This window comes from Zingiber officinale, chromosome 1A, assembly GCF_018446385.1.
Source record: "Zingiber officinale cultivar Zhangliang chromosome 1A, Zo_v1.1, whole genome shotgun sequence".
Lineage (NCBI taxonomy): Eukaryota > Viridiplantae > Streptophyta > Magnoliopsida > Zingiberales > Zingiberaceae > Zingiber > Zingiber officinale.
In genome coordinates this window covers 151,469,200-151,482,664 of record NC_055987.1, presented here as the reverse complement: position 1 = coordinate 151,482,664, position 13,465 = coordinate 151,469,200, and the positions used below count along the sequence as shown (strand labels likewise).

Here is a 13,465-nt window from a genome sequence, read left to right as displayed (position 1 = left end):
AAGCGGAACACAGTTAGATCCGCTACAACGGCGACCACAGTCGGATTTGTGCTGGAGGCAGTGCCAACGATTAGAGAAATGTCAGAATTGGCTATAATAGCATCGAAGGGTGGCTGAATGGGTGTCGGAAAAGGCAGACAACGGTGACGGGAAGAGGAAGGCTGTGGCGTGACAGAAAGGGAGAAGAGGGGTAGCTCAGGCGAGAGGAGGAGACGGGGACGGCTCTAAGGCGGCTCCGACGAGAGGAAGGGGGACAACTCTGAGGTAGCTCCGGCGAGAGGAAGGGGGACGACTCTGAGGTAGCTCCAACAAGAGGAGAGGAGAGAGAGAGAGAACAGAGGGAGGATGGCTCCGAGGTGGCTCTGGCGAGAAGCGCTAGGAGGCGGCGAGGTCGGTCCAGTGGTGGCATCGTCTCCCGGCGTGTGATGGTGGTGTGGAGAGGAGAAAGGGGAGGAGGGGAAGTCGTCGCGCTCACATGAGGCCTCGTGAGTGAGAGCAAGGAGCGGCCGACGTCGGACGTTGCCAGCGTTGGACGTCGCTGGTGTCGGAGGCTGTAGAGGTGGCTCCTTCTCCCTGGTCTTCATGGCGGCGAACCCAAACGAATCCCCCTTCTTTTGCTACAGTGTTCCCCCTCTTAAGCCCTAGTTAGCCATTGACCAAAATGCCCTTCCCTCTCCTTCAGATTTCTTCTTTGCCCTTAACCTATATCCACATCACAAGCCTCCCCTTCAAGTCTAGTCGAAGGAGGCGCAAGTCTGACTGACTAGACCAAGTCCAAAACAGAATCACTACCGAACGCGGAATCAGATCACTGGACTCGTCTTATCACGTCGAATGAGTAGCTGTGGCGATGCTGAGCAAGTAACTCAAACAGTATCGAGCGAGCGACGAGAAATAGTGCGGAGCGCATGCCGAGCAAACGATCGATCTGATGTTGAGGGAGACCGAGTGATATCGAGAAGACGCTCGAGCGATACGGGCGACAAATGCGAGGCAAAGCGATGAGTGAGACACGAGTAGCGGGTGCATGATAGAGTGACGAATGAGACGTGGACGACGAGTGCAAGGTGGAACGACGAGTGAGTCACGAGCTATGAATGTCAACCAAGCTATGAGTGTCGAATAGAACGGCTACCGACCCAAAATTTGATCGAACATCTGAATGGTACCCGGGCGATAAGGCGACTGTCAAGTGGGTCAGAAGACGATGGGCGAGCGATGTCAAGTGCGCGACCGAGAAAATATCAACCGAGTGTCAGTAATTGTGACCGGGCGATCGAAAATTACTGACAAGGAAATAGTGAGAATGCTGTGCGGGTTGAAAGATGATGAACGAGTGATGTCAAGTGCACGATCGAAAAAATGTCAACCGAGCATCAATAATCGCGATCGGGCGATCAAAAATTACCGACCAGGAAATAGTGAGAATGTCGAGCGAGTCGAAAGATGATGGGCGAGTGGTGTCAAGCGCGTGATTGAAAAAATACCGATCGAGCGACAATAAATTGCGACTGAGCCATAGAGAGTCTGATGGACTAACAAACCTGTGAGCGCGACCGAGCAAGTGTCGATGTCACGCCCCGGAGGAGTCCTTGTCCGAAGAAATTTCGGCAACATCTCCCCTGTACGGCGGACAATCTAAAACTTTTCTACATCTCATATACCTCAGCCACAGGCGGCTGGAATAATAACAACAAATAAAAACAAACACCACGCAGTTTATAAAGATATTCAGCCTCTGGCTGTCACAACCACGCAGTTAATAATAGTAATCAATAACGATAGGACTCTGACTCGAAATCCACCCTACTCCACTACACTCGTAAAGCTCAAATCCAACGAACTCACCTCTTCTGCCATCCAGGCAGGCACGTAGTAGAATGAAATCCAATATCATATCAAAAATCCATCAAAAAGTATCACTCCATACAATATCCATAGGAAAAAATCCAAAGACAATACTAAAACAAAGTCTGATATAGAAAAAAGTCAAAATAAAACAAATAACGAACTAGTAGAGAGCTAGCTCTACGTGCAGATGGGGGCCAGCGACTGGAACTGCTCCGGACAGCCTCAATCTGAAAATATCAACAATGGAGGCGGGGTGAGTCCAACACTCAGCAGGTACAACTGATATGCATAATAAAACAAATAACAGACAACACTAATCATGCGTACAGTCTCCTGAATACGAGAAGGAATAAATGCAACTGGAACGAAATCAGGAGATAACTGTACTAACCGGGATCAAGGTACAAAGGTAACAGGTCGTCAGACCGAAGAAATCATAATCCTGTATGTATATCAATCAAATGCATCCATACAAATGCAGCATACAAGTGCAGCAATCACAAACAATAAAATGCAATAAATGCATATGGTGACCGTGCACTCGAACATCACTGCTCTTGACGGTGACTGAGTGGACGGAATGCTGTCGGAGTACTCCTGTCCTCTGTCCCCAAATCATAAATGGGGGAGCTTAATGCTCTCATCTCCCGGTACACAATGACGGGGAGGATATCTCTGCCGGCTACCACGCTGAGTCATCTGACCAACGGAGCCAAACAGAGTCCACCATCTGCCGGCTACTACGCTGCTACACTAAATGTCAACGGAGCCAAACAGAGCGGAACTGACTGCCGGCTACCACGCTGAGTCCTCAGACCAACGGAGCCAAACAGCAGAACCGCCACACACCTGCCTGATATACCACTAATCCATGGGTGGTGGTGGTGTGTGCAGTACATGTAACTGGCGATGGGCTCAACCATAGTGGAGCCGTCAATCGCACAGCATGCAAACATGATGCATGATACTAAGCATGACAATCTCATGAATAGCATAGCAAGATCCATACATAAATAAAAGGTGTACCACAAGTAAATGTATCAGATGGAAGGTACACAAACAGATAGGGTATCAAATAAACCCTAGGTCCTGAACATGATGTATCATATGGTTGGGTCACTACCGAAAGCATGTACGGTCAGGTCAATAATAGCATGCAGTGCATAATAAATAAACAAACAACATGTAACGGATCATGTAGTGACCAACCGAACAAAAAGAATAACACAATTATTGCTATATGTTAAACACTTTATTATGCATATCAAAAGACATAAGTCAAAGTACCCGCCTCCGATAAAATGATCAAAATCTGACTCCGAGATACTCGTCTCGCATCAAAGTCCTGCAGATAACGTGATATACAATTTAGCTAATTTTATAAACAACAACTAGCTAAATTCAACCCAACTTAATTAGGAAAAACCCTAATCGATCCATCATTAATTAATCCTAATTAATGATTAACTTGAATTAATCTCCTTAATCAATAATCCTCAATCAGCACAATCATTTCCTTTCGCTAATCAACTTACGATTAGCAATATGATCATATCTAATGAATCCAAGGATTAAATCTAATCCAACATAAATCAGCAGTACTTAATTCATCCAACTACAATAGATTAAACCTTCCATAATCACCTTAGGTTAAGTTAAACATGAATCCATCATAACTTACCTAAATCCACAACTAACCAAACAACTGCAGATTACAACATCTCCAACATAATCCAATACAAATGCATATCCTCCAAATACTCATAGAAATACAACCGAAACTCCAAACATAGCTTACCTTAATCAACGGCTGTGATTGTTGATCCATAGCAGGGAGTGTTGATACTGACAACAAAATGCCTACAAATGGAATAGCTGCCGAAACCAAGACCCTCCACCGAACCCAACCTCCTTGCTGGATACTTCACTGTTCGGATAAGATGAAATAGATTGACACCCAATCAAGCAATAATCCTAATCAACAAACGAAGCTTACCTCAATCCACAACTGCTGTGGCTACTGGAACAACAAAACAGAACTACAGTAAAGAGCAAAACTAGGGCACAGTGGCTGGAGGCTAGAAGAGGGGCCGGCAGTGATGAACTAGGGCACAGGGACGGCGTCGCTGGAGTCGGGGCAGAGATGGCCGAGGAAGGAGGAAGAAACCAGCAGTGATAAGGAAGACTAGGGCACGGCGGTCGACTGCTCGCGTGGACGGACGGCGACGGCGGAGTAGCAACGGCAAAGGGGAGATCGAAGGCAGTGGATCAATTGGTCGGCTCAGTCCTCACCGCGACCGCTAGGGCAGAGGAGAAGTGGCATCCCACGCGCACGAGAGAGAGAAGAAGGTTTCGCGCCGACGGTGAAGGGGAGAATTTGATCGCGGTAGCTCGAGAAGAACAAAGGAAACCGGCGAGGAGCAGTTAGGGCTCATTTCGACGGGGGAAAGAAGAAAAGGGCGAGGCGAGGCTCGGGTGAAGGCACGTGGGGTTCGGCGAGGAGGAAAAACGGAGAAATAAAAGAAAGAAAAGAAATAAGAAACAAAATAAATAAATATACAATTCCTCACTTAAATAGGGTAGCCTAAACAGGCCTTTTCGGGAACCCAAATTTTATCCCCGTTAACTCGTCCATACGAGTTCCGAAAAATTCTCGAAAATTTTTCAAAAATTCAGGAAAATTCTCTTATCATTATTCTCTATTTTCTGGTATTTTACAGTCGACCAAGCGATAGTAAATTGTGACCAGACCATTGAATAAGGCCGACTTGGATCAAAAATTGCTGAGCGGATCAAAAGACGAGGGGTGAGCGGTGTCGAGCGCGCGATTGAGAGACAATAAATCACGACCGGGCGATCGAAAAATGTTGACCGAGAGATAATAAATCATAACCGGGCAATAGAGAGAATGATGGACGAACAGAGCCGTGAGTGCGACCGAGAAAAATACTGACCGAGAGTCAATAAATCGTGACCGAGCAATAAAGAGAATGATGGGCGAACAGAGCCGTGAGCGCGATTGAGAAAATGTCGATCGAGCCACGGCGATGAGCGAAACGCGCATGATGAGTGTCGGGCAGAGCGGCAAGTAAAGTGAGTATGACGAGTGCTAGGCAGAGCCGCGAGTGAGCGGTGAGCGTCGACCAAGAGGTCGTTGGGCGTGAGAGCATGCTCACTTATAACTCGCACTAGGGCGAGAGTCTGGGACACCGACCGGGAGGTCGTTGGGCGTGAGAGCATGCTCACTTATAACTTGCACTGGGGCGAGAGTCTGGGACACTGACCGGGAGGTCGTTGGGCATTAGAGCATGCTCACTTATAACTCGTACTGGGGTGAGAGTCTGGAAGCGTGAGAGCATACTCACTTATAACTCGCACTGGGGCGAGAGTCTGGGACACCGACCGGGAGGTCGTTGGGCGTGAGAGCATGCTCACTTATAACTCTCACTGGGCGAGAGTCTGGGACACCGACCGGGAGGTCGTTGGGCATGAGAGCATGCTCACTTATAACTCGCACTGGGACGAGAGTCTGGAAGCGTGAGAGCATGCTCACTTATAACTCGCACTGGGGCGAGAGTCTGGGACATCGACCGGGAGGTCGTTGGACGTGAGAGCATGCTCATTTATAACTCACACTGGGACGAGAGTCTGGGACATCGACCGGGAGGTTGTTGGACGTGAGAGCATGCTCACTTATAACTCACACTGGGGCGAGAGTCTGGGACATCGACCGGGAGATCGTTGGACGTGAGAGCATGCTCACTTATAACTTGTACTGGGGTGAGAGTTTGGAAGCGTGAGAGCATGCTCACTTATAACTCGCACTGGGCGAGAGTCTGGGACACCGACCGGGAGGTCATGGGGCGTGAGAGCATGCTTACTTATAACTCGCACTAGGGAGAGAGTCTGGAAGCGTGAGAGCATGCTCACTTATAACTCGCCCTGAGGCGAGAGTCTGGAAACGTGAGAGCATGCTCACTTATAACTCGCCTTGGGGCGAGAGTCTGGAAGAGTGAGAGCATGCTCACTTATAACTTACACTGAGGCGAGATTCTAGGACACCGACCGAGAGGTGATCCGGAGGCCTGATCAGTACTCGATCTAGAGACCTGACCAGAATTGAGCTGAAGGTCTGACCAGGACTTGATCTGGAGACCTAACCAGGAAACAATCTGAAGGTCTGACCAAGAAGTATTCTGGAGGCATAATCAGGAATGGATCTGGAGGTCTGAGTAGGACTTGATCTGGAGACCTGACCCGGAAACAATCTGAAGGCCTGACAAAGAAGCAATCTGGAGGTCTGACCAGGAATTGATCTGGAGGTCTGACCAAGACTTGACCTGGAGACCTGACCAGGAATTGGTCTGGAAGCTCGACCGAGAATTGGTCTGGAAGCTCGATCGAGAGATCGTTAGCGATACTCCAATCCGAGGCCGCTGGTGATACTCTGGTCCGAGACCAGTGTCGATAGCTCGACCCCAAACGGGGGAGGATAAGCCTTAAAGCCTATAGAAGCGGAGCTCGTAGCAATATGAGGGGGCAAAGCCTTTATCATACCTGATGGCGAAGTGATGTCAACCGGCTGGCTCGAATCCCAAATGCCCATACAGTCAGTGAGAGAAATAGTGTCTATCCCTTGACTCCCAAATATCCGCGGAGTCAGGGAGAGAATAATTTGAACCTTGACCGTACAAGGGAATGAAGCCCATAGCCATATGAGGGAACAGAGTCCATAACTATAGAAGGAAGCAGAGCACCGCGAGTGTAGGTAGCAGAGCCTGTAGACGTAAGAGGATGCAAAACAGGTGGAGGATGTAGAGGATATAATAATAATAGAGTAAAACGCCTATAACAGTACGAGGATGCTGAACCCTTTGGTGAAGGGTGTAGAGCCTATAGTAGTAAGAGGATGTAGAGCCTCGTGGTGAAGGGTGCAGAGCCTATAACACACCTGATGGGGGAGCTGAGCCCCTGGTCCCTGATTGGAGAGTAAGACCCCTAGCCTGCAATCAAAGAGCGAGACCTCTAGATCCTGATCGGGAAGTCGTGTTGTGAGTCAATGATCGGGGAGCTGTGTCCCTAGTGTATGAGCGGGGAGCTGGGTTCCTAGTGTCCGATAAAAAATGGAAGGCCCTAGTCTTTGATTAAGAAACTAGGATCTTACTCTCTTATCAGGGAGCTATAGCAGCTCCTATAACCGTAAAAAGGGAGCAGAGCTTGTAACGTACCTGATCGGGGAACCGTGCTAACTGGCTAAGGGTTTGTCTCAGTCCCTTGACTCCCGAATACCCGTGGAGTCAGGGAAAAAACATAATGGAAAAATTAACCTGTCTGCCAGCTGAAACTCCACTCGATCCCTCGACTCCCGAATACCGGTGGAGTGAGGGTAAAAGATAATATGTTCGTCGGGATCTTCCGGAACTGTGATAATGGCAGAGAACCTCCTGACGTCGTCCATCTTCACGTTCCAGAACAGGTGGAGAAGATTCCCACAGACGGCGCCAAATTGATCCTGTCCAGAATCTAAGTCAGACAGACCGTCAGGTGAGGTGACGAGAATGTTGACCGAGTCGCGACGTCCCGGAGGAGGGGTGTGCTGAGATGACTTCTGTGTTGACCAAGTCTCCAAAAGTCCTTCGGTCAATGTTACCTATAGCCAACAGCCGGGTTGCCCCGGTCTCTGGTACCCCGAGGCTCGAGGTAGATCCAACGAATATATGAGTATCAGGCTGATAATATAATAATGAGACAAATGAGGGATGAGCACGGAAAACGTACCCTGGTCCAGGGGGCGCCCTCGGATGGGACGATGCTCAAGTTGTCAGGACCTGGAAGAGTAGATGACTCTGATCAGGTCGGAAAGCTGGATCTAACGACACGGAGCCGGAAGCGATGACACAAAATCGGATGTGATCTCGGCACGCAGGGCTGGACATGAGATCGGCATGCAGGCCGGGACATGAGTTCGACACGCAGGTCGGGACATGAGATCAGTATGTAGGCCGGGACATGAGATCGACACGCATGCTGGGACATGAGATCGGCACGCATGTCGGGACACGAAATTGGCACGCAAGCCAAGATATAAAATCGACACATAAGTCAAGATATGACACACAACCTGACCAGAACATAGCAAAGACGGAGCATGATCAAATCAGAGCCCCTTGGCCGTGAGGGCTCTGAAACTGAAACACATAGGAAGCGGAACATGGTTAGATCAGCTACAACGACGGCCGCAGTCGAATTTGTGCTGGAGGCAACGCCAACGATTGGAGAAATGCCGGAGTTCGCTGTAGTAGAGTCGAAGGGTGGCTAAATGGGTGTCGAAAAAGGCAGACAGCGGTGACGAGAAGAGGAAGGCTGTGGTGTGACAGAAAGGGAGAAGGGGGGTGGCTCAGGCGAGAGGAGGAGAGGGGGACGACTCTGAGGCAGCTCCGGCGAGAGGAGAGGAGAGAGAGGGAGGATGGCTCCGAGGCGGCTCCAGCGAGAAGCGCTAGGAGGCGGCGAGGTCGGTCCAGTGGTGGCATCGTCTCCCGCGTGTGATGGTGGCGTGGAGAGGAGAAAGGGGAGGAGGGGAAGTCGTCACGCTCTCATGAGGGCTCGTGAGTGAGAGCAAGGAGCGACCAACGTCAGATGTTGACGGCGTCGGAGGCTGCAGAGGTGGCTCCTTCTCCCTGGTCTTCATGGCGGCAAACCCAAACGAACCCCCCTTCTTTTGCTACAGTGTTCCCCCTCTTAAGCCCTAGTTAGCCATTGACCAAAATGCCCTCCCCTCCCCTCTCCTTCAAATTTCTTCTTTGCCGTTAACTTATATCCACATCAAATACGAATACAAATATGAAAGCTAAGGCAAGATAAGAAAGCAAACCAAGATACACGATCGTTTACATGGTTCAGAGATAATTTGCTTCCACTCCACGACTGTCTGTAAGGTGGACGATCTCTTAATCCTCTGGTGGATTAGCCCCTGGTAGCTCTGGCCATCTCAAATCTCCTTGTGGGTGGAGAAACCTCACCACAACTCCAACCAAGATCTCTTAGATATAAAAAAAAATCTTGAACACTTAGTGACTACTAATTATAGTTAACCACCTCTAATTTCGTCAAATAAGACCTGCCACCCCAAGCTCCATTATATAGAGCTTGGGAAAATAACGAAGCTGAAACTACCGTTACTAGTCGACTAGTGTCAACATCAGTCGACTCGTCCTTTGTGGAATTTGACCGTTACAGCTCAAACGACTCGATACCAGTCAACTGGCGTTAAGACCAGTCAACTGCTCTACTTCAGTTGAGAGAACAAAACATTCTATTCTCTCTAGCTCGACTGCCAGTCGATTGGTATATACACCAATCGACTGGTACAACCCTATACCCAGGGTTCCCCTTTCCGAGTATATGTCTCTCAACACTCGGACTCTCACGACTCCCTTGACTCTTCTTTACAGCCTTGACCTCTTGCCTTCAAGCTTACTTCCTTTGGCTCTCGTCCCTCGGATGCATCCAGGCTCGTAGCTCGTCCTAATATCATCCTTCGCGTATGCCTTGAAGTTGCTTCCCTCTACCCTTATCCTTGTTGCCTTGTGCACGACCCCTTGGATGCTTCATCCTTCATCAGACCCGAAGCCATCAAGCTGAGTTATATGTGTATCCTACAAATCTACATACTCACATACACATATCAAATACAATGGTAAACCTAACTTAAATTTTTTTCCCCAAAGATCAAAACGCATGGTCACACAGACCATCGGGATTGCTCCAACAACACCATCTCTAAACAAAGCACCTTATAGTGTGTATAGAACTATGCATTTTTTTTACTTAATTTAAATTATCAACTAATTTAATAATTGGTTATATTATATCATATTTATGTTGGCATTCATTCTAATTTCAAAGTGGTTCTAATATTATAAATCTTAATTATTATTTTCTTATATAGCAGGAAAGTAAAAGAAATACATCAAGTTTAGGAAGTTCAATTCAATTATCAAGTTTGCATGATAAATTACATTGGATGAATAAGTTGGGATATTTTATAAATTTGGTTCTTAAACTTCCATAAGAGAGAAGACAAAGGGTCATTCAAAAGTAATATTCCACGAAAAACACGTAAATGCTATAAAAAATAGTCCCTTTTCAATATTCCTGAGAATACTAGAAATTCAATATCTGGAGATTATTTGTCAACATATTTGATGACATGAACGGCCAACGACATGAATAGGGACAAAATTAATATCTGATATGTGATTTCATCATTTTAGAAGTTATATATGTGAAATGAATATTTTACAAATCTATATTCGCGGTTCAGTGAAATGCTGTATTTAAAAGCTAGCTTGACTCCTTTGTTTCCTCTGCTTCCGTCATTAAAAAATGGTTGACCGCAACGTTTGAGGATTGTAGCACTGCAATAATCCAACTGAGCCCAGTGAAACTCAACTGCCGTATTGCAATTGCATCATCGTGAATGTAAAGTTTTGAAAAGGTTTGTCAAATCAAGGAGTTAAATAAAAAATTATATTTAGTGTGGACATGAGATTTGAAGTTTTAATTTAAAATGTGATAAAAGATTAATTCATTCGTCCTAACTCCTAACAATTAATTAATATAGAAAAGATAAATTATAAATGACTATTAATTATTAGTATAAATGATTAATATATGGAAAAAATATGTTTAAATATGTCGAATTTTGACTCAAAATTTTATATAATAATATTTCATGTTTCAATCCTATACCGTCCGAAGAGACTGCAAATTTTAATTTATGAGAACAATGTGAGCCGAGTCAATAACATTTAAAATTTTTAGAGATTTTTTTTAAAGTAGGAAGAGAATATTAAAATTTTATGTTCATGATATGATATATTAAAAAAAACACACATTAGAATTCTAATCCTCGGAGGAGATGCCCTCAGTAAATAGTTTCTGGAGGGTTGTTCAACCTCCAAATTCAAATTTCATGCTGACAAATTCGCACAGTTATGAAAAGGCATTGACATCATCCGTGGAGGTTTTTGTTTTGTTTTCCCTAAGAGAAAATTTTTTGAGAAAGAGTTTTCAATCTTCCATCTGTCCCCTTCACATATGGCATATATGATATAGCAAAAGCTAATTCATTTATCTGTCTCTGTCAATCCGTGTTTTGAACACGAACAAAATAAATCATGATGACTATTAACCATGAATATAGATGACCAAATCATAAGAATAGGTATACCAAATTTCAATCTTAAATCTCATATAGTAATATTTCATATTTTAACCATCCCTACAGATAAAATTGCACCCCTTCCCAACAAACTGAGAAGCGAGAGGGACCAAAACAAATAAATGCATTATCTCCTTCATTTATTTCGTTCCAAGAAGGACAAGTCCAGCACATAATGCAACGAAGAAACTGAATGGCTTGTTGATGAGGTCTTTGAAAGGCGGAACCCTTTCCATACTGCCACCCCGTCCCTCATCAGCACATCAATACATCATTAATGCAGTCACACAAACCTTCAAACGGAAGCTCTACCGAGACCAAGTCAAAGCCATTGAAATTGAGCAGCAATCTCTTTTGACTGAGGAAAAGCACTCTTGTTTGGGTAAAGCGGTCTATACGGACTCTGCAATACTGAAATGTAAATTAGAAAAGGCCATGACCAATCGGCCATGCCCTGTTTTGTACTTGTAGTAACTCCTCTACTCCTCTCCTTTTCTTGCCCTTTGATTAGACGATCATCGACCACCCTCGATTGTTTGATTCGTTTAGCAATCTTAATCTCCTTTCGTCCTCCGATTTCACAACCTCCAAAACATGGACTGCTTCGGGTTCTTAAACAACAACAAGAACAACAACAAGAAGAAGGAGGCGAGGGGCGCCTCGGAGAGGGCCGGCAGGGCCCCGGTGGCGCCAGCGGCCATGACTTCCATGAGCAGTAGCGCGAGCCGATCGACCGCCTCGACCGTGTCACAGAAGGGCATCCCGGAATTGTACGAGGAGAAGGCGCACAACCTGCGGGTCTTCGAGTTCGACGAGCTCATGAACGCCACCAACAGCTTCAGCAGGATGAACAAAATCGGAGAAGGCGGATTCGGGAGCGTCTACAGAGGCTATATCAAAGGTACTCTTGATGGAGTCGACGACAAGAGAAGGATGGTGGCCATCAAGAAGCTCAACCAGAGAAGCATGCAGGTAATCGAATTACATGCATGAGAAATACTTAATTTTCAGATTTACATAATTTTGATGCTTTTGTTTTGTTAGGGACACAAGCAATGGCTAGCAGAAGTGCAATTTCTTGCAGTCGTGGAGCACCCAAACCTTGTGAAACTCTTAGGATACTGTGCCAAGGATGGTGAAAGGGGAATCGAAAGGCTACTGGTTTATGAGTTCATGCCCAACAAGAGCTTAGAGGATCACCTTTTCAACAGAGCTTACCCTGTTCTTCCATGGAGTCTGAGACTGCAGATAGCTTTGGGTGTGGCAGAAGGATTGCAGTATCTTCACGAGGGGTTGGAAGTGCAGGTATCGCTAAGACTTCCATCGTTTCATGTTCTTGCAGCATCTTTTTGGATCAACTATGTCGAATCTTCCGTTCAATTCGACCAATTTTGGCAGGTAATTTACAGGGATTTTAAAGCCTCCAATGTACTGTTAGATAACGACTTCAAGCCAAAGTTATCAGACTTTGGCTTAGCGAGGGAGGGGCCTGCAGAAGGGCATACTCATGTCACTACAGCGGTATCTTTCCCTCTGCTAGATTCCTTGTATAAAATGCACACGTCGCAGATCTTCTAACACACGAGTATTCAATAGGTTGTAGGAACTTATGGCTACGCAGCACCGGACTACGTTGAGACAGGGCACCTCACAGCCAAGAGCGACGTCTGGAGTTTTGGAGTAGTCTCATTCGAGATCCTAACGGGTCGTCGCTCGCTGGATCGAAATCGACCGAGCCATGAACAAAAGCTTTTGGACTGGGTGAGGCAGTTCCCGATTCAAAGCAAGAAATTCACCATGATCATGGACCCGAGATTGAGGCATGAGTACTCTGTTCAAGCTGCGCGCGAAATGGCTAAGCTAGCCAACGCTTGCCTCGTCAAGAACACCAGAGAACGGCCGTCGATGAGCCAAGTCGTTGAACGCTTGAGGAGAGTCATGCGAGTGGAGGTGGAGCAGCAGGAACATTGAGAGAAATCAGAGGTTTTTTGGTGGCTGAATAAAGATTGAAACCATTACATAAGTTCATATCTGAATGTTTTTATATCTCGCTCACTTATCAAATTAATTCAAATGGTATTTTATTTGTCCAAAAGGATTAAGCTTCAAACCCTCAACAAATTTAATATATTTATATATTAGCCAATAGATTTCCGAATCTAGCGACTAGCTCCAAGAAAGGGTCAACGTTTCCTTCCTCCCATCTCTCGTCCATTTTCTCTCTTCGTTCCTTGCTCCCGGCCGTTTATTCCCTCCGTCAAAATAGCCGTCAACTCCTACCCATCCACCCTCCTCCGTTTCTTTCTATATAACATTCATCACCGGCCTCATCTCCTCGCCTCGACTTTTCTCCTCTCCTTGACTCCAATAAAATAACATTCCGAGCTCCAC

At 46.2% G+C, this 13,465-nt stretch overlaps 1 protein-coding gene across 1 annotated transcript; it reads left to right on the top strand.

Annotated features, from left to right (window-relative positions):
* Positions 1–11,480: 11,480 nt before the first annotated feature.
* LOC122011172 (probable serine/threonine-protein kinase PBL19) lies at positions 11,481–13,220 on the top strand. Its single transcript, XM_042567591.1, has 4 exons — positions 11,481–12,046; positions 12,119–12,379; positions 12,473–12,595; positions 12,671–13,220. Exons 1-4 carry the CDS (start codon positions 11,669–11,671, stop codon positions 13,043–13,045), a joined length of 1,137 nt encoding a protein of 378 aa, XP_042423525.1. The 5' UTR covers positions 11,481–11,668; the 3' UTR covers positions 13,046–13,220.
* The last annotated feature ends 245 nt before the right edge of the window (positions 13,221–13,465 follow it).

Excerpts from the sequence above, each read along its gene's own strand:
- LOC122011172 (XM_042567591.1), top strand. The coding sequence starts at position 11,669 with ATGGACTGCTTCGGGTTCTTAAACAACAACAAGAACAACAACAAGAAG. Across the intron at positions 12,047-12,118 it reads TCAACCAGAGAAGCATGCAG|GGACACAAGCAATGGCTAGC; the intron begins GTAATCGAATTA and ends TTGTTTTGTTAG. Across the intron at positions 12,596-12,670 it reads ATACTCATGTCACTACAGCG|GTTGTAGGAACTTATGGCTA; the intron begins GTATCTTTCCCT and ends AGTATTCAATAG.